The 27,184-nt window shown below is 49.5% G+C and overlaps 1 protein-coding gene across 2 annotated transcripts in view; it reads left to right on the top strand.

Annotated features, from left to right (window-relative positions):
* Nucleotides 1–27,184, top strand: part of Ctif (cap binding complex dependent translation initiation factor) — a 256,126-nt gene that overhangs the window by 61,123 nt on the left and 167,819 nt on the right. For both annotated transcript variants that reach the window (XM_048419124.3, XM_048419127.3), the window contains exons 3-6: nucleotides 5,832–5,903; nucleotides 18,863–18,936; nucleotides 19,879–19,983; nucleotides 24,750–24,825. In XM_048419124.3, the coding sequence (XP_048275081.2) occupies nucleotides 5,832–5,903; nucleotides 18,863–18,936; nucleotides 19,879–19,983; nucleotides 24,750–24,825 (327 nt within the window). The remainder of the gene's footprint in view (nucleotides 1–5,831; nucleotides 5,904–18,862; nucleotides 18,937–19,878; nucleotides 19,984–24,749; nucleotides 24,826–27,184) is intronic.

The following is a 27,184-nucleotide window of genomic DNA, read 5'->3' on the forward strand; positions in this document are numbered from 1 at the left end:
GACATAGAAGGGGCAGACAGACAAGCAGAGGGAGAAAGAGACAGAGACAGAGACAGACAGACGGGGTAGACAGACAAATGGTGGGGGAGAGAAAGAGAAACCGAGACAGAGAGAAGACAGAGGAAACAGATAGACAAACAGAGAGAGAGAGATAGGGAGACAGATGGGGAACAGACAGACAGACAAATAGGGGGAGAGAGAGAAAGAGAAACAGAGAGACAGATAGGGGAAAGACTGGCAGACAAACAGAGGGAGAGAGGACACAGAGAGAAACGGAGCGGCACACAGGTGTAATCCGATTTTACTTTCGGCCACCAGAACACAAATAACAACACAGAGACTTATTATCAATTATGACAGCTTGGCCATAGCTTAGGCTTGTCTCACTAGCTCTTATAACTCAAATCAACCCATAGTTTTATTAGTCTACATTCTACCACATGGCATTACCTTTCTCCCATTTTATAAGTCCAACTCGTTCCGCATCTTCATGGCATCTTGGATACCTCGATTCCTCTCTCTGTCCAGAAGTTCCACCCCATGCCTAGCTATTGGTCATTTAGCTCTTTTTAAACCAATCACAGCAGTGTACAAATATCCCACAGCAGACAGAAGGGGCAGACAGACAGACAACAGAGGAAGGGAATGAGAGAGAGAGAGGAGGGACAGGGAGCAGGTAGTGGAATGTCCGCAGGCTGACCCTACGCTTCTTCCTGCTGCTAGCTCAGATGGACCTGACTCACAATCGGATACCCGGATCTGTGACAAATCAGGATAGCCAGGCCTCTGACAGGGCTTTAGATGGATGCTAAGGTTTGCAGTCTAGGGAAAACTGCCATTTGTGACCTTAGGGTGCATTCCTTAAACTTTTTGTGTGCTCTGACATTCGATGAACGTGTGAGAGCACCTTGCATGATTCCGGACTATCTGCTGCTGAGGGAAGAAGAACTGGTCCTGGTCTCTCCCCAAGCCCACAAACCCCCACAGGAGGGACAGTGGTGGCCAGCTTTACTCAGGGACCGTGTTAGATCCATCTTCCAGAGACATTTGGACACAGCTTTGTAGGAAGTAGCTCTGCCAGTGCACTCTGCCTGTTTCTAGTTCATCTGATGACTATTTTAAATGGAATTTTAAAAAACACACAGACACACAAAGAATGTCTCTGTCTGCCTGTCTGTGGTGATGTCTTGATATTTCTGAGAAAGAAAATATGTTAAGATTTTTGGTAACCTTAAGGAAGTTTAAGGGAGTGGAAAAGAATATTGTTCTTCTCTTGTAATACACTTTGTTTTTTTAGAATCAGAGCAATGATAGTGAACACTGAGAAAGGAAAGCCTCGTGTTGCTTGCTGCTTGCACAGTTGTGTTCTCCATCCCTAACCCAGCAACACTAGAAAAGAAAGACAAGTGGATAGGTAGATAGGTGATGGAAGGAAGGAAGGAAGGAAGGAAGGAAGGAAGGAAGGAAGGAAGGAAGGAAGGAAGGAAGAAAGAAAGAAGAAAGAGATAAGTCTGGACTTTCTTTTCTGTCATGTTTCAGTCATGATCATCTGGCTTACTGTTTCTGGGCTATAGCAAGGCAGAACATGGCAGAGAACATGATTTTTTAAAAGAAAAACTGCATGCCTCCTGGCAGACAAGAAAAAGAGAGAGAGAGAGCCAAAGAGGCTGGAGACAAAATATACCCTTCAAAAATGTGGTTCCATTTTCTCCAGTCAGGTCCTACCTTCCACAGTTTTTCACTGACTCTCATTTATCCATGTAAATGTGGATGGATCCATTGATTCGATCAGCACCCTACCATAACTTCTCCAAAGCCTTACCTCTGAGTATAGTGGCTCTCAATCCTTTAACCGTGAGCCTCCAAACCATACCAGATAGATGGATAGACAGATGATAAGTAGATAGATAGATGGATGGGTGGGTGGGAAGATGGATGGATGGATGGATGGACGGATGGATGGATGGATGGATGGATGGGTGGGTGGGTGGATGGATGGATGGGTGGATGGGTGGATGGATGGGTGGGTGGATGGATGGATGGATGGATGGATGGGTGGGTGGGTGGGTGGATGGATGGATGGATGGATGGATTGGTGGATGGATGGATGGATGGATGGGTGGATGAATGGATGGGCAGTGGGTGGAATGATAGGTAAACAGATGGATGGATGATTTCCCTTCTCTTAGATCTATGTGATACTTATTTATCAGCTTCAACAAGTCTAGGATCACCTGGGAGATGGACCTCAAGGCATGCCTATGATTGTCTTTGATACAGCTAATGATATGGGCAAGAGATCTTGACTGTGGGTAGGACCATTCCCTGGGCAAGGGATCCTGAACTGAACAAAGTTGACAAAGTGAGCCGAGCACCAATACAAGTTCACTGCTGTGCTCTCCAATGTGATAGGACCAGCTGCTTCCAGCTCTTGTCCTCTGACCTCCCCGCCATGACAGACAGTACTCTTGAACTATAAACCAGGACAGACCCTCTCCTGTGAGGTGCTGTCCGAATGTCTTCTCACTACAACAGGAGTAGCCATGGATGTTTGAAGTATCCTATCTCTTCCCTAATATCACATTTAAATTTGCACCCTTTTGCCAACATTAATGACCTTTTCTCTCACACAAATGTGACATCCACACATGGAGGCAAACACACTACATGCATAAACTATAAAAAATAAAAGTCTTTTTAAAAAGACTGTCTGTTCTCTAGTGAATTCTGAGTCACCAAAGTCACATCTTACATTTCCTTGGAACTGGAGAGATGGCTCAGAGATTAAGAGCACTGGCTACTCTCCCAGAGAGCCCAGGCTCAATCCCCAGCACCCACATGGCAACTGACAAACATCTGTAACTCCAGTTCCAAGGGATCCACTGCCTTCTTCCAGCTTCTGCAATCACCATTCATGCATGTGTGCAAAGATATACATGCAGACAAAATACCCATAGATATAAGATAATTTTTTTTAATTAAAGAAGTTGTTCTCCCTTCATCCTTAGGAGAAGGACTTAGCATTGTTCTGCATGTGGGAAATTGAGACACAGACTTAGGAAGTAGTCAAAGCACCCTTCCTGGTCCTAGAGGCCCACCCCTCTCCTACCTTCTTCTTGTTCCCAGCTAGGATGAATAGTGTCAGGTGGTTAATGTATAGAAGAGAATTAGAACTCAATCTTACTGGCCACTGACTCTTTGTAAGGGAGGTGGGGATGCTACGGTGGGGAATCCTTAGCACCTCTGGTATTGGTAGGTGATCAAGTGATAATCCACCAGAGCAGCATTTACAACCAGCTAAACAGGATCGTAAAGACATTTAAAAAAAAAACGTTGGTAACTATACCAGAGAGGCAGCTGAATGAGGAAGAATCTGAATATTAACCTATGTGTAGGCCCCTGGTGACTCTGATATCCTAATAGGGTTAACACCTCAGGTGAGACACGGCTTTCTCCCTTTGCCCAGACCAGCTGCCTCCTAGTGGGGTCTCTTGAGAGGGCAGAATGTAGGGATGTGGCCAATGGCTAGCACATTTAATAAAGGCACAGTTTCTAATCCACTCTTTCAAACAGGTTAAATTAAGAGCTGCAGAGCCTGAAGACAGCTTCCTGCAGTCCTTTTTGATGCTAGGAGGCGGGCAGACGTCCTGGATTCTGTCTGAATTCCAAGGACTCTTTAATGAAGAAGCTTGGCAGTGCTAATACGTAGGAGGGGGATAAGAGCATCCATCGGCTTCCTGGCTCCTTCTCACGTGTCTCTCCTCCTCTCTCTCCATGTTCCTCGTGGCGTTCTACGTCTCTGTTCACCTGCCCTCCATCCCTGCATTCCCTTGCTATCCCACTTCTGTATTGTTTTCCTACTCTTGGATCCATTTTCTCAGTTGTCTTGTCTCAATGGTGGGCCAGCCATGAAAGACTTAACAGAAGGGAGTTAATAGGTCCATGAGTCACTGAGCATGGGAAAGTCATTTTATGATTCTTCGTATTTTAATTTCATGAGTATTACCCACCTACATATGCCTGTCACAGAAGAGCCAAATATCTGTCAGGTAGTGGTGGCACACACCTTTAATCCCAGCACTGGGGAGGCAGAGACAGAGCTGTGAGTATGAGGCTAGCCTGGTCTACAGAGCTAGTTCCAGGATAGCCATGGTTATGTAGAGAAACTCTAGTCTTGAAAAACAAACAAACAAAAAAACTAATAAATATTCCTTTTGATACAACCTTTCCACAACCGTGTCTCTGTTGAGTTAACTTCCTTACCCATTTAGATGTCTTCTGATAAACCCACCTATAGAAATAATACTATTTCCAAGTCATACAGCACTCACATTTCCCCCAAGCCATGTACCCCAGGATTCTTCCAGGCGCGGGCATCCACTGTGCTGTTACGTGGCTGTCCAGTGGTTCACAGTGGGCCACTGTTAACCCTTCGTTTAATGGTAGAACCCACTTTACCTGCCAGTGCCCCCCTGGAAATGCACTGTGCTGCAATGGCTAGTTTGCTTCCTTCCGCATGAATAAAAGAATTTCTTTGGGTAGATGCTGGGAAGTAGAATTAATTTTAGTGATTCTTGGCAAGCTGCTCTCCAAGTGACTCTTCCATCCTTCGTACTGCACCAGTGTGTTGGGACATCAGCCGTTTGATTTTGCATGGTCCTTCTTCTAGTGAGGCTGAATACTTTTTAACTCACTTACTAGCCATTTTCCCCAATATGTTAAAATTCGTTTTGGTTTTAAAGCAACAATCAGAAAAACAAAGACCACTGGGAAACCAGGAAAAAATAATCTACTCTCATTTTGTGACAAGGACTGATAATAATTGTGAACTTGTTTATGTTCACCTTTTACGAAGCTACTCTGCTAATATACATCAATTTTAGCGTCATCATTTATTTAGCATGATCTCCCTCACTTTGTGAGGTGGTGGCTTTTAGGATAAAGTGTAGTTGTTTACATCTGTTCTGTTTTCTGCTGCCTACTGGTGGCCCAGGAGTACACTGTGACTCAAGCTAGCATGTATTCGTTCAGGCATGGTTGTAGGTTCTGAAACAAAGTGATGGACAGGAACAGCCGCGATCCCTGCTTTGCCAGAGCTTGCTTTCTGGTAGGAAGGATGGGGTAGGGTGATAGGAGGCAGGCATTGGTAATGAAACAAGAAGGGGTGGAGGCCAGAGCTGTTGGAAGGAGGCTACTGGCCAACCAGCATTTATTTAAAACACACGTGACAGGGTACAGACACGTAGTCATTTGGAACTAGGTGTGTAAGTGAAGGCGTATTTGATAGGTATGCTAAAATAACCAGACCAGCTCAAAACAACAGATATAGTTTAATAATTGAAAAACAGGGAAACTCATGTGACCGGAGTAAAAGTTTTGATGTCCAAACGGATCAGGCGAGCACCAAGCAGAGAGCGCGTGCACCTATATACCCCCGTTTACCTACCTGGCTCCAGGTGGCCACACCCAAGCCAGATCTGATTGGCTGAGCTTCCCCATCATAGGTGTATAGAGCTGCACACACTTGCTGCCTTCCAGCTCTAGCCATGTCCCTTAGCATGATACACAGCCAGCATGGCTGGAGCCTGGCCAGATGGCCAGGTGTGGTACTGATTGTCCAGAATAACTAGGTGTCATGTTTGGTGGACTTTCGGATGTAGCTGGACCATCATCTTTAGGTGAACTTAGGGCTTCCCCAGGCATATACCCAGGAGCCACCTTGGACCTCCTGGTCATTAGGGGTGGGTCGGGTTTCCTGATGAGCCTGCTGGGAGGCAGAGCGAGGGTGAGCACGTGCCCTGCTGTCACTAACCCCTCCTTTCTGCCTGCAGTGGACTGCTGACTGCGGAGAGCAGCTGGATGGTGGCTGTTCCTTCTCCAGAGGGCGAGCCCCGCCACAGCAGGTAGGGAACAAGCTCTGTCCTCCATCTGGAAGCTGTCACATGTCTTGCTTTTCTGGGACTCTGGGGCCGGCCCTTGGGTGACTCTAAATTATGGGGATCAGGGAAGCAGGCAGAAATGTGAGAGCCAGGAAGGCACAGGACCTCTAGGACGCCTTCCTTAATTCCTTTGTCAGCTTGGAGTGCCCCGCCTGCCTCACATGGGTTCTGAAGAGTGCTCTTCTGTGGCCTTTTATGTAATGCTACGTCTGGCGACAGCCTAGAGGCCCACTGAGAGGGGGGTGGTAGGATGCTCTGTGGTGTCCTTTGTGGAATATTGAATGGCATCAGGTGAGCAAACTGGAGTCTGGGTGCTGACGTTGGTGGACCCACTAGTACTGGGACTCAGGGTTTTGAAGCTGATCGGGTACTTTGGAAATCCCTTCTCTGGGTCTATGAAGACCTGGGAGTGAAGTGTGTGGAGGAGTTCCGAGGTCTGGACGCCCCGGTCCACAGATGTTCTGGGACAGGGGGCCTTCTCCCACCCAGACATTCTGGCACTTTAAGGATCTGTTATATTCCTGGGAGTCCTGAGAGGCTGTGTGGCCAGGAGAAGAAGGAGGCAGCACCCTGGGGTGCTGTCCTGGTGATAGGGGTGTGCCACCTTTCCAGCTGCCCCTGGGGTGCTGTCCTGGTGATATGCGTGTACCACCTTTCCAGCTGCCCCTGGGGTGCTGTCCTGGTGATATGCGTGTACCACCTTTCCAGCTGCCCCTGGGGTGCTGTCCTGGTGATAGGGGTGTGCCACCTTTCCAGCTGCCCTCACTGACACCTTGTCCCTGCCTATGAAAAACCATGAGGTTAGGATCTGAAGAAATCGCTCTCCCCAGCTAAGCCCTTCCTCAGGGTTGGCTTTTCCCACCTTAGATTCCACCTCTTGATCCTACAGTTGCTTTGGGGACACATTGCCTCGCTCACTGGCGTGGTCCCACCTCAGTCCCTTGTGGTAGTTATAATTAACCCATTGCCGGGAGTGCAGCTCAGCGGTTGAGCACCCGCTTAGCATGAGTAAGGCAGTAGCCTCCACCCCAGCGCTGCAGGGATAAAAAGCAAAACAAATCCCTGCCCCCTCATCTCTATTCTGTTCCAAAGAGAGATGCTTAGTGTCCTCAGTTCTGGATCATTCCAGAAAGAACTCCAGGGCTTTGCTGCCCCAAGGTCTCGGGGATCTCCGTAGTTCATTCTTGTAACATTTGTGTAATTGTTTCCATCTTAGTTGCGGTTTCTGTTGCTAAGATAATGACTAAAAGTAACTTGGTCAGGAAGGGTTTACATCCACACTTCTGATGCAAACCATCACTGAGGGATGTCAGGGCAGGAACCTGGAGGCAGGAACCAAAACAGAAGTCATAGAGGAATGCTGTTCCTTGGCTTACTCAACCTCCTTTCTTATACAACTCAGGGACATGTGCCCAGGCACCACCCAGAGTAGGCTGGGCCCTCCTACATCAATCATTAACCAAGAAAATGCCCAACATACTTGCCTGTAGTCCAGTCTTATAAAGGCATATTCTCAGTTGAGAGTCCGTCTTCCCAGATGATTAGCTGATGTCAAGTTGACATGAAACTAATTAACAGTTTCCTCTTTTAATTCTTTTTGTTAATTGTACAGAGTATGATCTCATTATGGCTTTCCTATACATGTGTATTAAACTACAAAGACATGGCTCTGTGACAGGTTGAGGGAAGGAGCCTAGATTCTGGCTTTTGTTCTGCTACTTGGTAGCCAGTTTCTTCTTCGGATAAAACTAGAAGCTTCTGGATGGTCTTTGAGGGTCCTTCTGGCACTTCTATCCCATTTGCAGAGGAGCAAACTGGGAAACACTGAGAAGGGGGGTTTGAACAAGGTGAACTGTGTGCCTTGCACCCAGGTATCTTGTCTGCCCAGTACCTACAGGGTACTTCTACCTGCCCTGTTGCAGCTCATGCACTTCCAAGGGCATCTCTGTCTTCTGTCTCCTTGCCAGGGACCCTGTTTTCCTTCCTGAAGCGTTCACCTTAGCCTAAGCTTTGTATCTCAGTGGCTCTATCTGTTTTCCTCCCCGACTCTTCTAGCAGATTCAGGCTTGGATGTGGCTCCAAATGGGGGGTTGGGGGGGGTGGGGCTAGACAACACGAACTGCATATTTCTTGATCAGTAGGTGTCTAGTTCTAGAAGTTTCCAGGGTAGGATCCTTCATTATCTCTTGTTTGTCAATTTTTCTTAAGTCCCCTCTCCCTGCACATGCCCCCATACTGTTAGTTCAGGCAGGGTCTCCAGAGGCTGAGCAAGGGCCCTTCCTCCACCCCCTAACCATCCTCCACCCTAGGCCCCTCTGGGCTCTTCTGCTCCACTGTGAAGGGGTTGCAGTAGGCAATGTGGTAGCACCGGTGGGGCTTATGGAATGGCTGTCCCCCGGTGGGGTTTTGTAGTGTGGCTCTTCACCGCCTGGGCACCTTGCATACTGTGAGGTCCAGCTGACCGCAGGGAGGGACTGGGCAGTCTCCCAGGGTGAGCAGCTTTCTTCAGAAGGAATCTAACTGAGAAGATTAATAGAGAATCTATTAATTAATAGAAATCTAATAGAGAAGAGACTGAAATGCTTTCTTGGCTGGTGTAACTGAGCCAGAGGTTCACTGTGGGGCAGGAACCTTAGACTAGAGGTGACAATCTGAACATTAGCCCATCTTCTTCTCTGACATAGCTCGCAGTAAAAAGCAGCAGCATTGCTACCACCTGACCTGTGGTCCCTTCTGGTCGTCTCAGAAGGAGGAAGAACAGGAGAGGCTGGGGTGTGCCCACACGCAATGAGCAACCGCATGGCCCTACACCTTGAAGTTGGGGTGAGGTCTCACAGTGACTGTGTTGGATTGTGGAGAAGGCTTGGCTTGCCTGCACTGGGGTTGGAGCACGCATGGTGCCATGAAAACTGCTCAGAGCCAAGGCAGTGGAGTCAAGGGTCTGGGGTGAGGCCCTGGATTGAACTGATGCTGCACTTCCTCCTTCAGGGACCTTACCCTCCAGAAGGCCAAGTTCCAGGAGGAAGTGACCTTGGAGCTCAGATACACGTCTGTGGGGCAGTGGAGAGTTGGGTGGGCTACACAGAGCCATGAAAAGAGCACCTCTTGTCAGAGGCCTGAGGTGGCACCAAGTGTCACACGACCCAGCATGGGGAGGCAAGAGTGGCTGGCAGCACCTTGGTGTCAGCAGCAAAAGGCTTAATGTACCAAGTTGGGAATTGGGTAACACAGGACAGCAGACGCAGGATGGAAGTCAGTCTCTCTCTCGTTCCCCTAGCCCAGGTGAGTACTGGGGAGCAGTCTAACAGCTCCACAAGGTCGGGCTGGCTCTAGACTCCTCTCTGTTGACCTGCCGTGCTTGGGTGTGGTTTTCTTCCATGACCCACGGTCTCTCCTGCCATCTCTGTGTCCCACTGGTGTGAGTGCCACCCTGGGTCTGATCCCTAGGATCCTGACTCTTCTCCTGGAGCAGTCTTCCTCTGAGGACCCCCCGGTAGCTGACCTGTGGCTGCCCTGCCTGGCCTTGATCTGCTTGCAGGCTTTGGTTGAGGAGGATCGGGGAACTGCCTGCCGAAGAGTACATCACTAGACATGAGCATCCTCCCCCAGTTAGCACATCCGAATTCCTCTTTACGGTACTCGACAGACACCTTCACACTGATTCATGTCATAGTCAAGCTGTTTGCTGTACCCACATTCCCCCTCAGCCACGTAACCCCAGGAAAAGGCATGCCAACTGACTCCACATCTCAGTTCCCCTGGCATGGGGCCTTACATGCACTGGGCGCAGTAACAGTGCTGAACCTGTCTCAAACTGGCCAAGTCTCAAGCTATGCAGGCGTTCACTAGCAAGCCCTTTTCCTTAGGCCTCGCAGAGTGTGTGAGCTTTCTGGGGCTAGAATGGCAGAGTTGCTCTAAAAACCTATGTTCACCTATTTGACAGTGACTCTAAGAGCAAGCAAGCTGCCCCTCTGACTGCCACACCTGGGCCACTGATACTAGGCCTTCAGAGATCATCAGCAGGAGATGAGGATGGAGCAGGTGGACTGGACCTGCCTTCTACCCAGGAGGCTAATGTGGCCTTGCCTGATCCTGAACTAGAGGCCTGGAGTGGGTGGGACCCATGGGGATCAGCCATGCAGTGAGATGCTTATTTCCCTACAGCAGGCAATGCTTTCCTTCTTTGGTTATTGCAACTAATGCAAAACAATACCTTACCCTCTCTGGGTGCTTTCAGACAAGTCAGGGTAGCCGGCATCCCATGAAGTAGGAGGAAGGGAGTCTAGATCAAAAAATGAGCCAACCAGCTGCCAGGAACCAGGATTCAGCTGTATCTGGAAGTTTGCCCCCCCACTCCTCTTTCCAAGAGGCTGCTCCCACTAGTCATTTGGTGAGGATGATGGGACATGCTGTGTCACTGCAGTGGGGGAAACACATGGGGACAGCTGAGTGAACAGGTAGACCAGCGGCACTGCTTTCAGAGACCTTGTCCACGTGCGGGCTGGAGGTGTCTGCCCCATCTGCTCACACGTGCCCAGAGGAGGAAATGAACATATAAAACACAGCGGAACTTCTGTTTGGACCTTGAGAAAGACTTCTTGACTGAAGGACTTGATGGCCCGTGGCAGCTGTTCTTTAGGCAGTGGAGTGATCGCTGGGAACCCCATCAGCACACCTCCTTATCAGACAGTTGAGAGCTCATGAAGCCCTGGGAAATCTGGGGGAGTGGGAGGAGTGATGTCAGGTTGTGGCCCATGACTTGTAATCTCACCTTCTCTGGAGTGGTAGGTGTGGTGTAGGACACCCCATTATGAGAGGGAAAGAGCCTTGCCCCTAGGTGACCCTGGTGTAACACTTGTTCTCATTACCTCTTCCACCAGTAAGACATTGGCATAAGTCTGGGTTTCTGTGCCATCCTGCAAGCTGGTGCAGCAGTGACAGGCTCAAAGGATGGCAGATGACAGCTAGGGTAACATCAAACACTCCAGTCCCCTAGCCCTGGCAAAGGTCAGACACAGCCGTCTGGTCTGGCTGACCAGCAATGGCAGGGTGTGGTTTGCGGACAATTAGAAAGTCATTGCTATGCTTGATGCCTTAGAAAAACACCTGGATGTTGAAACTGCTTCTATAGATAAGAAGGAAATCTTTCTCTTTGTTCACGCCTCTGCTCTCTGGGGCATTGGTGCTCACTGAACGCTGTGTGCTTGGCCAGCGTATAGCAGCTGGGCCTTCTGTGTCATTGCCTGCTTGTAGAGTGGCAATTCAGTAACCCAAGGTGGATTCAAGACATATGCCTGAAGTACCCCCAACAGATGTGACCAACAGAATGACTACAGTCATTCTGAATGGCCCTATTGGTCTCTGGGAAGGACATGAGAATTGCTCCCTTGTAGATGGAAAGAAAAAAAGGAGGAGGAAAGATTAGCAGAAATGAAGATGGACATCGTATTAGGGTGCTGGGGTAGTAGGCACAAGCAGTGCTAGCATTGACGGCTTATGCTGGGTAGGACTAGCTATTAGCGCTGAAGGGTCTGCTGGGCTCAGATGTTGAAACTTCTGTCCTGTCTTTCTTCACATATTTGTATACCTTATATTTTTTTTATGTTTTACACTGAAGTCAGTGCCTTGTGTCAGTCAGTACAGCCAAGATGATGCTGTGTAACAAGCAATCCCAAATCTTAATAACTTCAAACAACCCACTGGAACCCAGCTGGATGGTGCAGTTGCCTCTTTCTGAGTTAGGGTGTCACTATAACCTGGGCTGGTCCAGAACTCATGATCTTCTGCCTCAGCCTCCTGAGCACTGGGATTACCTGTGTGTGCTACTATACCTAGCTTAGTAGTTATGGTTGTTACCCATCATCACATGGAAAAAAGGAGCTCAGAGGATCTCGCATTGGTGGTTCAGGCTGTAGCCTGGCTGCACCATTTCACGCATCTGTTTGACTCTGAGCTATTTCCCGGGCTTTGAAAGCTGAGCACCCTCATTCCGGAAGAATTCCCTTTGTCATAGTTAGGGCATCCTTCTGCTTGGAAGTTTGGTTCCTCACCCACACTGACCTCTTGCCCTGGCAGAGATGGCATCTCAGCAAGCTAGCTGACACAAAGATTGAAGTAGAATTCAGTCTCCTAACACGAAAATGTCCTAGTTTCCACCGGAAGTCATTTGTCATAGCAAGAACCAGAAGGTTCTAAACAGTGACAAAGACCAGTGATTAATGCCATCCCCGAGATGCTAAGTCAACCTTCATCAGCATTAGACCCTGTGCCCTGGAAAGGCCATTCAAAGAGAAAGGGATGAGTCATGGGCAGAAAATGAAAACTTCTGTTCACACAGAAACCTGCCCTCAAGTTTATAGCAGCTACATCTGAGCGGGAAGCTGGCTGCAGTCACCTGGTGCTGGCTGGTCTTATATCAGCCTGACACAAGTTAGGGTCATCTGGAAGGAGGGAGCCTCCATATAAGCACTGTCTGTAAGGCATTTTCTTAGTTAGTGATTGATGGAGAGGGTCCAGTCCATTGTGGTTGGTTCTGATCTTAGGTTCTTTAAGGAAGCAGGCAGAGCAAGCCATGGGAAGCAGGCCAGTAAGCAGCATCCCTCCATGGCCTGTTCATCACCTCCTGCCTCCAGGATCCTGCCCTGTGTGAGTTCCTGTCCTGCCCTGTGATGTGGTAGTGTAAGCTGAATAAACCCTTCCCTCCCCAACTTGAGTTTGGTCATGGTGTTTTGTCGTAGCAATAGGAACCCTAACTAAGACACCCGCACTGATCTTCAGTCAGTGAGTGATCAGATATGCCAGGGTGTTCTCCAGTGGGAAGGAGAAGCCAGTGGCTGCACCTCCCTGGGTGACTCTCTAGATGATGCTGCGTGGGAGAAATCCAGTTCCCTAAAACTGCATAATCCATGATTCCATTTCTGTCATGGGGACATGCAGAGCAGGTAGTTGTTGCTAGGGTGTGGAGAGGGGACAAAGGCAAGGATAGGGATGGGTATGGCCCGAAAGGGGGCAGTAGTGGGAGACCTGTAAGGGAAATGCCTTGTGCCCCGGCTGTATCAGTGTCGGTATCTTGAAGGTAACACCGAGTTCCACTTTCATGAGTTTCCCTGAGGAGGGAAGCTGAAGTCTGTTTGGATTCAAACCACTATTTAAACACAGCTTTGTTTTTTAAAGCATAGAACCTGACTTCTTCAGAATCCTCTGTGGCATTTCAGCCTTGCTAGCCATTGGACAAATGCAAACCAAAGTGAGATATGATTATGCTTTCAGAATGGCCAAGGCAGGTGGAAATCCTCAGGGTGGTGGAGAAGATGCATGGCCCCACCCTTCCCACCTGCCCTCTGCACACCTGCTCCGTGTAGTTCCAGGCCCTGTGGTCTCCATTTCTAACCCAGCTCTCCATGTTTTGAGTCTGGTACCACCAGGAGAGATGCGGACCAGGATGGAGCTGTTAAGAAACGCCTCCTTATTCAAAAAGGGGTCTTGGAAAATGGGGTGGTGTTGGGGTACAGACTTTATTTTCCCCCTCTGCTGGGGGTAAGGAACCAGGGACAATTGGGGGCCTTGTTTTAGTAGAGGCCCCACAGGGAGCCTGCCAGGAACAGTCCGCGAAGTTGTTCAGCCTAGGGCAGGCACACATAGCATAGCCTGCTCAAAGCCTCAGCCACATGCCCAGGTGGGCAGAGGTGGTGGGTGGGAGGGCTGGCCTAAGAGGGATTACTTGGCCACAGGCTTCATCCTGTTTCCTTCTCTCCCTGCCCTGTGTGGTTTTAATTTGAGTGTAAAAGGAGCATGGAGAGTTGGGCAGACAGACAAGAAGTCCTAAAGTAAAAAGACTAGATGGTGCTGCCCCTGAACTCAGCTCGGTTCTCTGCTCGGTCCTTCGGCAGTTTCTCAAAGGCACCTCTGTTGCAAGGGACTGAACATGCCCAGTCCTTTTCCACTAGCACTTGGGCGCTGTCCTTGGTGCTAAGTGCGTGCGTGCGTGCGTGCGTGCGTGCGTGCGTGCGTGCGTGCGTGTGTGTGTGTGTGATTGCACATGCACACACAAGGGGCAGTGGATGTAAGGTGCCTGATCCCCTCACCTCCCTCCATACGTGTCCCCTTTATCCACATCCAAATCACCCTCCAAAGCCTGCTTTAGCAGCCCGCAAGTATCTATATTTGGCCTAAGAGGTGAACTCAGGGTCTTGCTTCCTGAACGTTTGTGTCATGATTGTGAAACCTGCCGTAAATTAGCATCTCTCCTTTGTCCAGAAGCCTGGCTTGCTCCCTTCCTCGGGAATTGCCATCTAGTCTACCTGCTGTAGTGACAAATAGGAAAACTGGTGCCCATGGGGCGGGAGAAGCTTGGTTGGAGTCTGACTTTTCTACTGTCCTGTAACCAACCGTACTGCCAGCTGAAGGTGTCACTAGCCCAAAGTTGGCAGTTTGGGTACCAGACTTGTCAGCTCATGGCTCTTGGAGATGTGCCACCACAAATCATTCTTTCCATATTGCAACCCCTATAAGGGGGTAGAGACTGCAGCTTCAGGCCCCTGTGGCCACCTAGAACTTAAATCTATGTTAATCCAGGATGCAGGGACAGGCCTCTCAGCCCTGGGAACTATGAACCTGAGAAGTGAGGAAATCCATGGTGGGAGCTGCAGGGTCACATTCTGTATCAAGAACAGCGTGGCATGAGACCAGGAGCCTGTGGACTGTTGAGCCACCAGACCGCACCCTGTGTTTCTCTCTGGTGCTGCAACCAGAGCCTGTTCGTCCCAGCTTTGGGCTAGCTGGCAGCACAGTACTCTTGGACATCCAGAGCCGGGGGGGGGGGCCGAGGGCAGCCCCCTCCCCAATCCATGCTATCTGCTGCAACAGATATGCTGGGTGAATTCAATAGGCACACTCCAAATTCTCTAGTTAGAGCATTATCATCAACATCCCTACTCATGGGCGAGGCCTCCTGATGTCCTGTGCCCTCTCCAGCAGGGTTCCAGCTCATTTCCAAATGCACAGCCTAGAACTGTCATCACCCCTCCCCCAATACACCCGTATAAACAAAGCCTGCCACATGCTGGGTATTCAGAGAAAATTAGCATGGTGGCAGTTCACTGCTCTCACTCCTTGCTCCCCTGTTCATGCTCTTCCATGCCTTGCACTCTGAATAATCTACTAGTGTTGATTTTTTTTTTTTTTTGTAATTTGTTAACTCTGCATTTCCCAAATATTTGTTAGGGAGCCTTTTTGACCACTCCACCCCTAAAGCTCCTTCAGTCCCCAAAGAAATGAGGACTATGTTTCTTTCTTTCTCCCCCAAGCCCTATCCTTTGGTTTTCCAGACAGGGTTTCTCTGTGTAGCACTGGCTGTCCTGGAACTCACTTTGTAGACCTGGCTGACCTTGAACTCAGAGATCCACCTGTGTCTGCTTCCCAAGTGCTGGGAATTAAAGGCTCGCGCCACTACTGCCCTGGAATGTTTCTAAAGGTGTGTTCTGGGCCATTCCAGCTGGACTGCGCTTGAACTACCAATACTACCCTCCAGAGATACTCTGATACATGATGCCTCTGAAAGCCAGGGGATCAGTCTTTGTAGAGCACCCCAGGGAGCTGTGCTGGAGAACATTCAGGAAGGGTCCAGCTCCCACACTGGCATGTGGCCCGTTCTGTGCACAGTGTCTAAAGGAAGAAGAGACTTGTGCAGGAGGACTTGTTGGAGGAGGTGCTCACTGACTTTGAGTCTGGGAAGAGCACTCTGGCAGAGAGGAAGGCAGTCCCATGCATTTTTCTGTAGTGAGGAGGCCATTTGTTCGTTTACCAGCTATTCAGCCCCGAAATAATCACACAAACTGTATTAATTAAATCACTGCTTGGCCTATTAGTTCTAGCTTCTTATTAGCTAACTCTTACATATTAATTTAGCCCATTTCTATTAATCTATGTAATGCCACGTGGCAGTGGCTTACCAGCAAAGTTTCAACATGTCTGACTCTGGCAGCTTCATGGCTTCTCCCTGACTCTGCCTTCTCTCTCCCAGCATTCAGCTTAGTTTTCCCCTATAGCTTACTATAGGCCCAAAGCAGTTCCTTTATTTATCAATGGTAATCATAGCTTACAGAGGGAAATCCCACATCATTCTTCAGCCCAGTATGACCTCCAAGTTGCCACAAACAGGATGAAGTCCAAGCCACACAACATCCCTTCCTATTACCCATGTGGCAGTGGGGAAACTGAGACTTCCAGGAACCTAGAGGGTTGGATATGAGAGGATGGGAAGGTGCTGGGATGAGCCTAACCTTGGGACACTTCTTCTCTGTCCCCAGTGTGACAGTCACTTCTCTGTGCAAGTCCTTGTGTAGGGTGGAGAGGGCAGCTGCTCCCAGTATGATGGTCCAGAACTCAGGTGGCAGGTGGAATCTATCTGCAGCCTCTGTGACTTTATACTTCTCTGGTGTTGTGAATGGCTGATATGTATTATGTATATCTATGTGTGGTGTGTGTAGTATGTATACATATGGTGTGTGGTGTAAATGTGTATAGTGTGTATGGTAGGTGTGTGGTATGAATATATATGGTATATGTGGTATGTATATATGTGGTACATGTATAGTATGTATTGTATCGTATGTATTATGTATGCTAAGTATAGTATGGTATGTGGTATTTATATGTCTGGTATATGTGGTATATATATGGTATATGTGGTATGTATATGTATGGTATGTGGGTTATATATGTATGGTGTATGTAGCATATGTGTATAGTGTGTGGTATGTATATGTACAGTGTATGTATATATACATGCTATGTATATATGGAGTATATAATATGTATGGTGTGCATGGTATGTATGATATTGATATGTTGTTGTGTACATATGTCTCAGGGTTACTATTGTGATGAAACAGCATGACTAAAGCAGCTTGGGGAGGAAAGGGTTTATGTGGTTTACACTTCCACAGCACCGTTCATCACTGAAGGAAGTCAGGATAGGAACTCACACAGGGCAGGAACTTGGAGGCAGGAGCTGATGCAGAGGCCATGGAGGGGTGCTACTTACTGGCTTTCTCCCTATGGCTTGCTCAATCTTATAGAACCCAGGACCACCAGCCCAGGGATGGCACCACAATGGGCTGCACCCTCCCCATCAATCACTAATTAAGAAAATGCCCTGCAGGCTTGCCTACAGCTGGATCTTATGGAATCATTTTTCATTTGAGGATCCCTCCCCTGATGACTCTAGCTTGTGTCAAGTTTACACAAAACTAGCCAACACAATATGTATGACATATCTATAGTATGTATATGTTTGGTATGTGTGTTTTGTGTAGGTATAGCCTGTATGTGGTGTGTGTATATGATGCATGTGTTGTGTAAATATATGATGTATGTGGTGTGTGTGGTGTATATGGTGTATATGTGTGTGTGTGTGCTGTGTGTGGTATCAGTATGTATATTGTATGTAGAATGTGTGCATATGCAATCATGGACTACACGGTGAAGTTTCAGCCAGCAGCAGACTGCATGTACTACACTGAGCCCACAAGATTGTAGTGAAAAAAATTTCTCGTTACCTAGCAACATCATAGCCATTGTTTTGTCCCAGCACAAGGCGTTAGTCACAGCGTTGTGACAGTGCCTTTGCTTTGGTGCTGCTGTGGTGCCCGAATCAGAGCCTGGGTCATGCTGCATTGTAACTGGGAATGGGTCACCACCAACAGCTTGTGAACAGGGCTCATGGCTCCTGCTCCACCGAGGTTCCTATGGGGCACACCCTTTCTTGGAGAGCTCCGAGTATGGGTGGTCCTGGGATGGACTAGTCTTCGTGGAGAACCAGTAGACTGGTCCTGCAGAGAAGACCCGAAAACGAAGGCTGGGACAGCACCGGGTAGCTAAGCAAGAGGTCGTGACACACGTAAAGAAAAGTCGTGCATCCTGCTGTCCAGCTCAGCAGATTTTCACAAACTAAGCATCCAGACCAAATAGGACATTCAGCCAGTATCTTTGGTGTCCCCTCCTGTTTGAGTTCTGTAGCCACAGCTTAGTTTTTCTGTCCTAGAACACTATGTAAATCCCACCCTCTAGCCCGTACTCTTTTGTGTCTGTTTTCCTTTTCCCACCTTGCTTGCGGGGTTGGTTTGTACAGTTGCGTGTTGTTTTCATCTGTTTATTCTCACTGCTGTGTAATATTCCAGTCTGTGAACGTAGCAGCTGTTCTGTGTGGTCAGCTCTCGGCAGATAAGTGGGTGGCTCCCAGCTCAGCTCCATTGTGAAGATGCTACTGCATTCTTGTGTGGCCGTGGCTGGGGACATCTGTACACATTTCTGTTGTAAACATTGGTTTATACCTAAGGATGAGCCCAGTGTCTCAGACTTCCGTGATGATGAGCCCTAGGCAAAGGTTGAGGGGACTGATGGAGGCACCGGAATAAAATTGGGGGTTAGAGGCTCTGTGGGGCCTCTTGGGAGGCAAGGCTTAAATGTTTAAAAAGTCCACTCCTGCGTGAATACTTCAGCTGGCCTAACTTTGTGGATCCCATGGCCAGAGAGAAACCGTTGTCATCAGGCAGACAGTTGTGATGAAGGCTCATACAGTCATATAGAGTCCCTGCTGGGTATGTAGGCATTGAGATAGGACCACGGGCTTCAGCAGCAGAGATGCAAGCATGTCGGGTCCTGACTGCACACCTCTGAAACTCCATCTCAGCGAGGGTTTGTGTGTGGGAGGAAGTCTGCCACCATCCCCTGGCCCTCCTGATGCTCCTGCTGGGACACTCAGGTGGCTCACTTCAGCGTTCACCATGTAGTCTCGCCAGCCTGAGGTATCAAAGAGGTCCTTGTCGCCTGCTCAGGCTTGGACCTATGGTGGGCCTCTACCCAGCTGTTTTCAGTGTCCTGGCACCGAAAGTAATGCTGGCCCCTCATCTTGTCTCTTTCAGAATGGCAACAAAGACAGCTCTCTAGACGTGCTGGGCACAGATATCTGGGCCGCCAACACCTTTGACTCCTTCAGGTAACTTCCTCCTTCTAATGCTAGCCACATCAGGGCCTGTGGAGCAGTTTCAGGAGGAAAACAGAGAGATGAGGCTGTAGGAGAAGGAGGGCCACTAGCAGAGGCTCGAGGAGAAAAAAAAAGGGGGGAGGGAAGAGCATCTAAGAAAGGAGGGAAAGAGCAGGGGAGCAACTGGGGAGGATGGGAGCATGGGAGGAAGAAGGGGCTCATGGCTCTTATGGAAGGGTGAGGTGTGGACCCCACCCTTCTCACATGCCAGTCTACAGAAAAGGGGACGCTGGGCTCTGTAGCTCAGTGGTAGAGTATCTGCAAGGCACATGTGAGGTTTGCACCTTAGCAACACACACAGAAGGCGGACTGACTGCTTCGGGCTTTAGAAGGTTCCTGATGGTGCTTGGCATTAGCCAGGACTCCTCGGGACGAGAGGCATACCCCAGTTGTGGTACTTATCACTGTTGTCGGGTCTTGCCTTGGGTCTTGTCCCCTTGAGCTGTCCGACTCTGGGCACACTGCAGGTATTCCTGGCCTGGGTACAGACTCTCCCTCTTGGTGGGGCTCTTGGGGTGGGAGCTGGGGAGCTGGCCCCCTGTCTCCTCATCTCTGCTCACCCTATCCAGAGCACCATTTTGTGTTCTGGTGACAGTTTTTCTTTTTGTTTTGTTTTTTGTTTGTTTGTTTGTTTTGTTTTTGTCCTGCTTCTTTTTCCAGCCCTTCTTAAATGTAGGCATGAAACAAGCTGGTTGTTGTGGGAATCCCTGCAGAGCAACCAACCCACATTTATATTTAGGGAGCATAAGTTGAAGAGAGGAGATAAGTCTGATACCTTCAACTCATTCCAAATGGGTCTGAATAGGCAGACTCCTGCCCTCCCCTGTGGGTGCCTTCCCCTTCCCACCCACCGAGCCTCCTGCCTTACACTTGTTGCCCTCCCTCGCCCTCTAGTGGTGCCACCTGGGACCTGCAGCCTGAGAAGCTGGACTTCACCCAGTTCCATCGGAAGGTGCGCCACACTCCCAAGCAGTCCCTGCCACACATCGACAGAGATGGGTAAGGACCCTATGGAGGGCCTCTCACAGGGAGAGGCATGAGGTGTAGGGGGGCGGGGCTTTGTGAAATAGAGTGAAGCTGTACCCAGCTCCCGGACTGTGGGTTCACTGGCTTTTCTAGAAAATTTTCTTCCATCCTCCCCATCAGCCCATATGCTGGCTCCTGTGAAACACTGAGTATCTCTTATCAAGCAGTTGTGTCTCCAACTGGAGCATCTGGAAGATTTACATAAACACCAGAAAAGGACCCACCCAGAGTCTCACACTCAGTAGGCCTGGGATTCCTTCCCACCCGGTCATGTCCAACCTGTGACCAGTGGGCAGCCTGCGGCAGACAGGCCAAGGATAGCTCTGAATGGAGGCTCAAGTCAAAACTGTAAACCTCCTTAAAACAATATGAGGTGTGCTGTGTTTGCTCTGTAAATTGATGTCAAGGCTCTAGGGCTTCCACTGTATAGATGACTCTGCCGTGCTGCGTTGTGAAGTAGTTAGACACATCCAGCAGGTTGGAGATTTGCACTTCACACAGTCTTCCAGGGAGATGCTGACGCTGCCTGCCAGTACAGGCGCCCTGTTCTGGGAACTGGGTAGATTCTCTAGGTAGATTTCCAGCATGGCAGAGGTACGTTCACTACAAGCTCTAGAAGCCATGCTCACTGCCCCAACTCTAGAAAGCAGTGAGTCCAAGCAGCTACCACGCAGCTTGTAGCATGCTGCCCATAAACCCTTTTTGTCTGTGTGAGTAAAAGCTAAATACGTATGCAGCATGCTGCATGGTTTGGAGACTCCCCTGTGTACCAAGTTGGAAATCCGCCATGCTGTGCTCCCGCCTGAATGTCACGGTATCTCTGCTAAGCTACACCTGGATCCTCTGCATTTCTTGCCTGTCTCTGTCTGTTTCTAAGTTTGTGAGAGCCAGGCCTAAAGCTCATGGCCTGGTCAGAGTTTCATGCCTGAGAACTGTATTAACCTTCCCAGAGCTCTAGAATGCCAATGTCTGTATTGTGGCAGACTTTTTTACTTAGGTTTTTTTTTTTTAATTTATTTAATGTACTGACTGTTCAAGGGTTGACCAGTAGACAGAAACTCTTAAAGGAGCTTTAATATTTTTCCATCTTTATTAAGTGCTATATAGAAATCTGTGCCCCGCATTGGACGCCAAATGTAGCTGGAGATGTTTCTGGGTCCCGCTGGACCGGTTTCTCTCCCACTGCTGGTTTCCACAGCTGTTTCTAAATAATCACTTAATTTTAATTACAAACTGTTTGACTGATGGCTCAGGCTATTTCTGGCCAGATCTTACTAATAAACTCATTTCTAGTAACCTGTCACGTGGCTTCACGGTGTTACCTATTCTCTAGTACGTCTTGCCACTCTGGCGGCTGCTGGCATCTCCCCAGCTACGCCTTCTTAATCCCTGTGTCTCTGCTTGGATTTTCCATCTAGCTATAATCTGCCCTGCCATAGGTCAAAGCAGCTTTCTTATTAACCAATGGTAATAAGATATATTCACAACATCCATTGATGAATATTTGGGTTCTTTCCTTTGGGCTTCTGTGAAAAGTACTTCTTGAGACATTCCATTCATGTGCACATATCTGTTTAAGCCTCTGCTTGTGTGATTGCTCCGTCATGGGAACTGTGTGTAACTTTTTCAGAACTATAAGGTGTTCCCAAAGATGCTGAATATTTTACATTTTCACTAGCAGCACAGAAGAGTTCTGATTTTTCCCATCCTCAACCTCACTTGCTTCCCGCTTTGGGGGTCATTTTTATTGTTATGATTTTCTTTGCTTTTCGTCCAGTTCTTGCTGCTCGCTCGTGTCTCCCTGTTACCCCTGCCCTAAAATAACTGACATTATGGGATGTCTTACTGCATTGCCATGTGTCCGCCATCATCCCTCTGTCCCTTCCCATCCGTAGAGGCCATTCCTCTTAGGGACACAGGCCTCCCTATTCAGTATTGAGCAGGAACCTGGGAGAGGCGATGGTCTCAACCCATTTTAGAAGCAAGAGAAGTGGGGTTCAGAAAGGGTTAAGTAAAATACCCACGAAATGAGGTGGAAATGGGGCACTCTGGAGCACCTCAGGAGTACGTCAGAGATATTTGCTGGATAGCCCCAGTCCCTCCGGTGTCCCCTGGGAGCATGTCTTGTGACACCAGTGGGAAAACTGAGCCTCGGGAAATCCAGGTGATAGTAACACCTTCGCCTGTGAGTGGGGAATGCGTGAGCCAGCCTCCCTCAGTGCAATGAGCAGCCTTGTCACGTGCAGGTGGCTTGGAGGGAGTGACTAATGGCTGCACAGGGGAGACTGTCCTGTGCCCAGCATCACTGTCCTGTCTAAAGCCAGAGGACCAGGCTACCCCGTTCAGCAGCTGTGGGTCTCTAGGCCTCCTTCTCTAGGCTCGCCCACCCAGTTGAGCATAGGCTGGCTCAGCTTTCTAGGGGTGGGCACCGGCCCTGGACCCATCCTGCTGCTCAGGGTTTATAGGCAGTGCCCTGGGTCTGCCTTGTGACTACGATAGGAGCCCTGTCCCCCTTAGCCTTGCCATGTGAAGAAGGATGGACTCCACGTGTCCAGCCACTGCAGCCTCCCTCAGAAACAGGTTGCCAAGACTTCCCACAGCTTGTGTTTCCATAGAGGGACAGACCTGGAGTGGGCCGTTGCCTTGGCAACCCCACTGGCAGCAGTGACTCAGCTGGTCTGCAGCCACCATCTGCCTGCCACACCTGCAGGTTTGTAGGAAGTTTTAGCCTGACCAGGCAGGCCAGAGGTCAAAGCTGACCCCTGTATCCTGCCCATTGCTGACCTCAGACTGCTAAGGTGAGAAACAAAGGCCAGGTCCGTACTTATTCAATGGAGTCTGCCATGGACTCCAAGCCCAACTCCAGCTGGAGAGTTCAGTTGCCGGGCATGTTTTACCTACATGAGACCTTGTGTGTCGTGTGTCGGCCGTTCCACTGGGGCCAGTTCCCCAGCGCCTTCTTCAACATCTATGGCCTGTCCGTGGCACACAGTGGGTGCTTTCACAGGGCCAGCCCATCACTATCAAGCAGATTAGTGCAAAGACGGCTGCATGGACAAGCCTTTCTCTGCCTTCCCACTGTGGCCCAGCACTGCATACTGGTTGTGGTAGCAGGGCCTGAGCTTGCTTTGCTCACCTTAGACCTGTCACCCCCTCATGCCCCACTGCCCCAGCTCCCCCGCCTAAGCCTGGACTAGCCCAAGTACTCCGCCAGCATCCTCTCCCCCTCAACACAGACCTGGCTCTCCAGCCTGAAGCCCAGCTTTCAGCATAACTGATTTGAACTCCTGTCTCTCCTGTGCCTCCCTCCCACTGCCCTGGGACTTTCTTCTCTGTTCTCTCAGACTGTCCTTCCTACCCTCTGCCCAACAACTCTGTACCTCGCCCCTCTGCATTCCTGCAGCACTGCCTTTGGCCACAGTTCCATGGGGCTATCTCCTACCAGTTCCCTGCTTGTTGAACCTAGGTGCCAGGCTAGACTCCCAGCCAGGCATAGACATGCCTGATGAAGACAAGAAGAGTCTAATAGAGACCAAGTTCTGATCCCTGATTTCTCCCACCCAAGCCTCTGCTAATCTGCCCTGCCTTTTTTTTTTTTTTCCCCCTGCCTGGCACCCAGGACTGGGACACTTGTCTCGTGCTGCCCCCTAGTGGAGCTCAGGCTCACAGCCCTAGGAGGTGAGCTTCCAGTTTACTCTTTACCAAGAGCTCTAAGGTCCGGAACCACATCTGGATTATTTCCCTTGACAGGAATTCAGAAGCAATAGTAGACAGATATTTAAACAAATGAGAAAATGCCTCTGGAATTTGAGTTGCATTAACTCTGAATCTGGAGGTGTTATCCACTGGGAGACTCGGAAATGAGAAACGTGCCTGAGGCACGGCCAGCCTCTGAATCTAGACTCTGAATTGTTCTTCTTCTTACCTGCTTCTCTGCGCCTTAGAAGCACTGTAACCAACATGGCTGTGGCAATGGGGATACACTTACCATGTGCCTTATGTTGTTACCATTTTAATCTACCAATCAGGCTGTGATGTTAGGCTCTGTTATGATCCCATTTTCCAAATGAAGGAACAGAGGTATAAGAAAGTTAAGTGATGGTTCCTCAGGAAGGGATACAGCTGGAGTTCAAACTTTTGTAGTCTTGCCATAGCAGATAGGTTTTTACCTGTGCAAGAAGTTAGAGCTTTAGGCAGTGCATGGGTCCGGCATCTCCAGCCTGCAAACACTCCCATCCACAGGTACCCTCAACACAGAAGACACAATGTAGCCAACTAGCTGGTTTTACAGGCCTGAAGACAAACAAAGGGAAAGAAGCTATGCTGGTGGTATTTCTGCAAACCCCTGCCTCCCTGTGTGACCTTCAGATAGTTGTTTGGTCTCTCCGTTCACTGATTTTACCTTTGATGCAATGGGCCCAAAGAACTGGCATTTTCAGGAAGTATGCATCTGTGGGGTATTCATTAGTCAGGAGCTTGGCTGCTGTGCCTAGAAGCCAGAGGGGGCGCGGGAAGGGCACGGGACACAGACACACACAGTATTGGTGGATTCATCTCTCTTCAGTTGCATGCTGCATGGGGACCACAGGAATCCACCTCTGGGGCCCTTTCCTTAGGAGGGAATCCTGAGAGATAGCAGAGTCACGCCTCTCCTGACCGCCCTCCTCTCTTGCAGCCAGGCAAGGGTACGGACTTGGATAAACTGGCCTTCCAATGCCTTTCTGTCTTTTGTGGTCTAGGTGTGGAAAGGGGAAGCTGGAAGATGGGGATGGCATCAACCTGAATGACATTGAGAAGGTCCTCCCAACCTGGCAGGTAGGTCCTCAGCCTTCTCTCTGCCTGGTCACTCCTGCTGGTCCCTTGCCCAGCCAGTGTACTGCGTGGTTAATAGGAGCAGGTGTGTAGCTTGGGGGCTCACCTTGGACCAGGTGTCCGGTGGACGGTGTTTGTGGCAGCCCACCTTGGTGACATCATAAGGACAGGCCTCTGTCTGAGTGAAGGGGATTCGTGATGGCCACCACCCGGGCGACCTGACCACACAGTGGGTGAGCGTTCTGCCGCATGCTCGTGCAGACAGTGGTTCTACAATGTCTAATGTGGCTTTTGAAAAACGAAGGTGTCCTGCCAGCCTCCGGTGCCTGCTGCACTTGCTCACTTTGCCCTTGGTTCGGTTCCTTTACCAGAGTGGGAGCTCTAGCTCCATGACAGAGAGGCCCCGCGAAGCAGAACTGTGTGAACTCAGGCCTAGAGGCGCCAAGAATTTGAGACTTCGGAGGAAATGGCAGGGACCTGGCTGTCCCAGAGATGGGCATAGTCCCCTAGAAGGGGACTGGAGAGTGGTGGCCTGCTGCTCCTCTCCTGTATCACCTGCTCACCTCATCCCCGAATCTCTTCAGCTGTTTGACCTTCACTCGACACGCTTTCCTGTCTCTGTCCTATTTCTTGGCCTCTCTGTGCCTCGAGCCTGTCACTGAGAGAGGCAGGCGACATCCCCAGCACTTCAATGAGCATGAGCTGGCAGGGGCTCTTTCCCCCTTTCTCTCTCTGGGTTTTCTGAGTCTCTTAGATCTGGAGTTTGTGGTTTTGTCATATTTGGAAGTGTGTGTGTGTGTGTGTGTGTGTGTGTGTGTGTACACAGGAGTAGGCAAAACCCTTGCTGCTATCTACTCTCCCTCAGTTGCTGTCTGCTTTATTCTTTGAGACTGTCTGTCCCGCTCAGCTTTCTATTGCTGTGATAAACATCATGATCAAAAGCAGCTTGGGCAGGAAAGGGTTATTTCAGCTTGCAGTGTACCGTCCATTATGAAGGACGTTGGAGCAGAAACCTAAAGGAATGAGCTGAAGCAGAGGCCATGGAGGGGTGCTGCTCACTGGCTTGTTCCCATGACTTGCCCAGCCTGCTTTCTTATAGAACCCAGGACCACCAGCCCAGGGATGGCAACACCCACAATGGGCTGCCTGTCCCCATCAATCATCAGTCCAGAAAAATGCTCCCACAGACTTGTCTACACTTCAGTCTGATGGAGGAAATTGCTTAATTGAGTTCTTTTTTTCCCAGATGACCTGAACTTTTGTCAAATAGATAAAACACTAACCAGCACATAGACCAGCCTGGAGCTTGACAGTGTGGTTAAACGGGCTGGCCAGCAAGCCCCAGGGTCCTCCACCTCTCCCTCCCCAATGCTGGTACTTACAGGCACGCAGCACCACAGCCAGCTTTAACATAGATCCTGGAGATGGGACGCTGGTCCCCCACTTGTCCAGCAAGCCCTTTCCTACCCAGCCACCTCCCCAGCCCCCCAGTGGGAGCTCTCCAGTGTATATCTCCCCCCCACCATGCTTCCAACTGTCTGTAGGCCCCACTTCTCATTCCCCATTGCTTGCCAAAAATCTGCTGTTTTTAAAGGTCTCCCCCCCCTTTCTTTATTTTGCTAACTTCTGCTGTTTTATAGTCAAGCTTGCCGTCTTTTCCTGCAGTGTCTAAGTGACTGCTCATCCCCTCTGGGGCGTCTCATGTTTTAGAAGTTCCCATGGGTCTGTCTCTTCTGCCTTCTGTTTCTCGTGTGTTTTAGCGTGAGGCTTCAGTCCAGCAGATGCTTGCTGTCCTTCCCCACTAATCCTGTTGCTAGGACCTTTATCGTCTCTTTCTTTCTTTCTTTCTTTCTTTCTTTCTTTCTTTCTTTCTTTCTTTCTTTCTTTCTTTCTTTCTTTCTTTCTTCACAGTTTCTCTGTAGCTTTGGAGCCTGTCCTGGAACTAGCTCTTGTAGACCAGGTTGACCTTGAACTCACAGAGCTCCATCCACCTGCCTCTGCTTCCCAAGTGCTGAGACTAAAGGCATGCACCACCACCACCCAGTTTACCATCTGTTTCTATTGTTTGTTTTACTAGGATCTCTCTGTTGTAGGCCTTAAACTCACAGTGACCCTTCTGCCTTCGCTTTCTGAATCCTAGATTGCAGGTGTGTGCTGCCAAACTTAGTTCCTAGTTCACAATACATCGGAGTCAAGACGAATAAGGAGTGGGCTGGTGAAGTGGCACAATGGGTGGGCAAACGTGCTGCACAAGCCGGATGGCCTGAGTTCAATCCCTAGAACCTGCACAAAGGTGAAAGGAGAGCAGCATCTCTACAATGGTGTCCTCTTACCTGCAGACCGGGCTGTTGCCTGTGTACCC

The sequence above is a fragment of the Myodes glareolus genome, chromosome 13 (assembly GCF_982192425.1).
Source record: "Myodes glareolus chromosome 13, mMyoGla1.1, whole genome shotgun sequence".
In the NCBI taxonomy this organism is placed as follows: Eukaryota; Metazoa; Chordata; class Mammalia; order Rodentia; family Cricetidae; genus Myodes; species Myodes glareolus.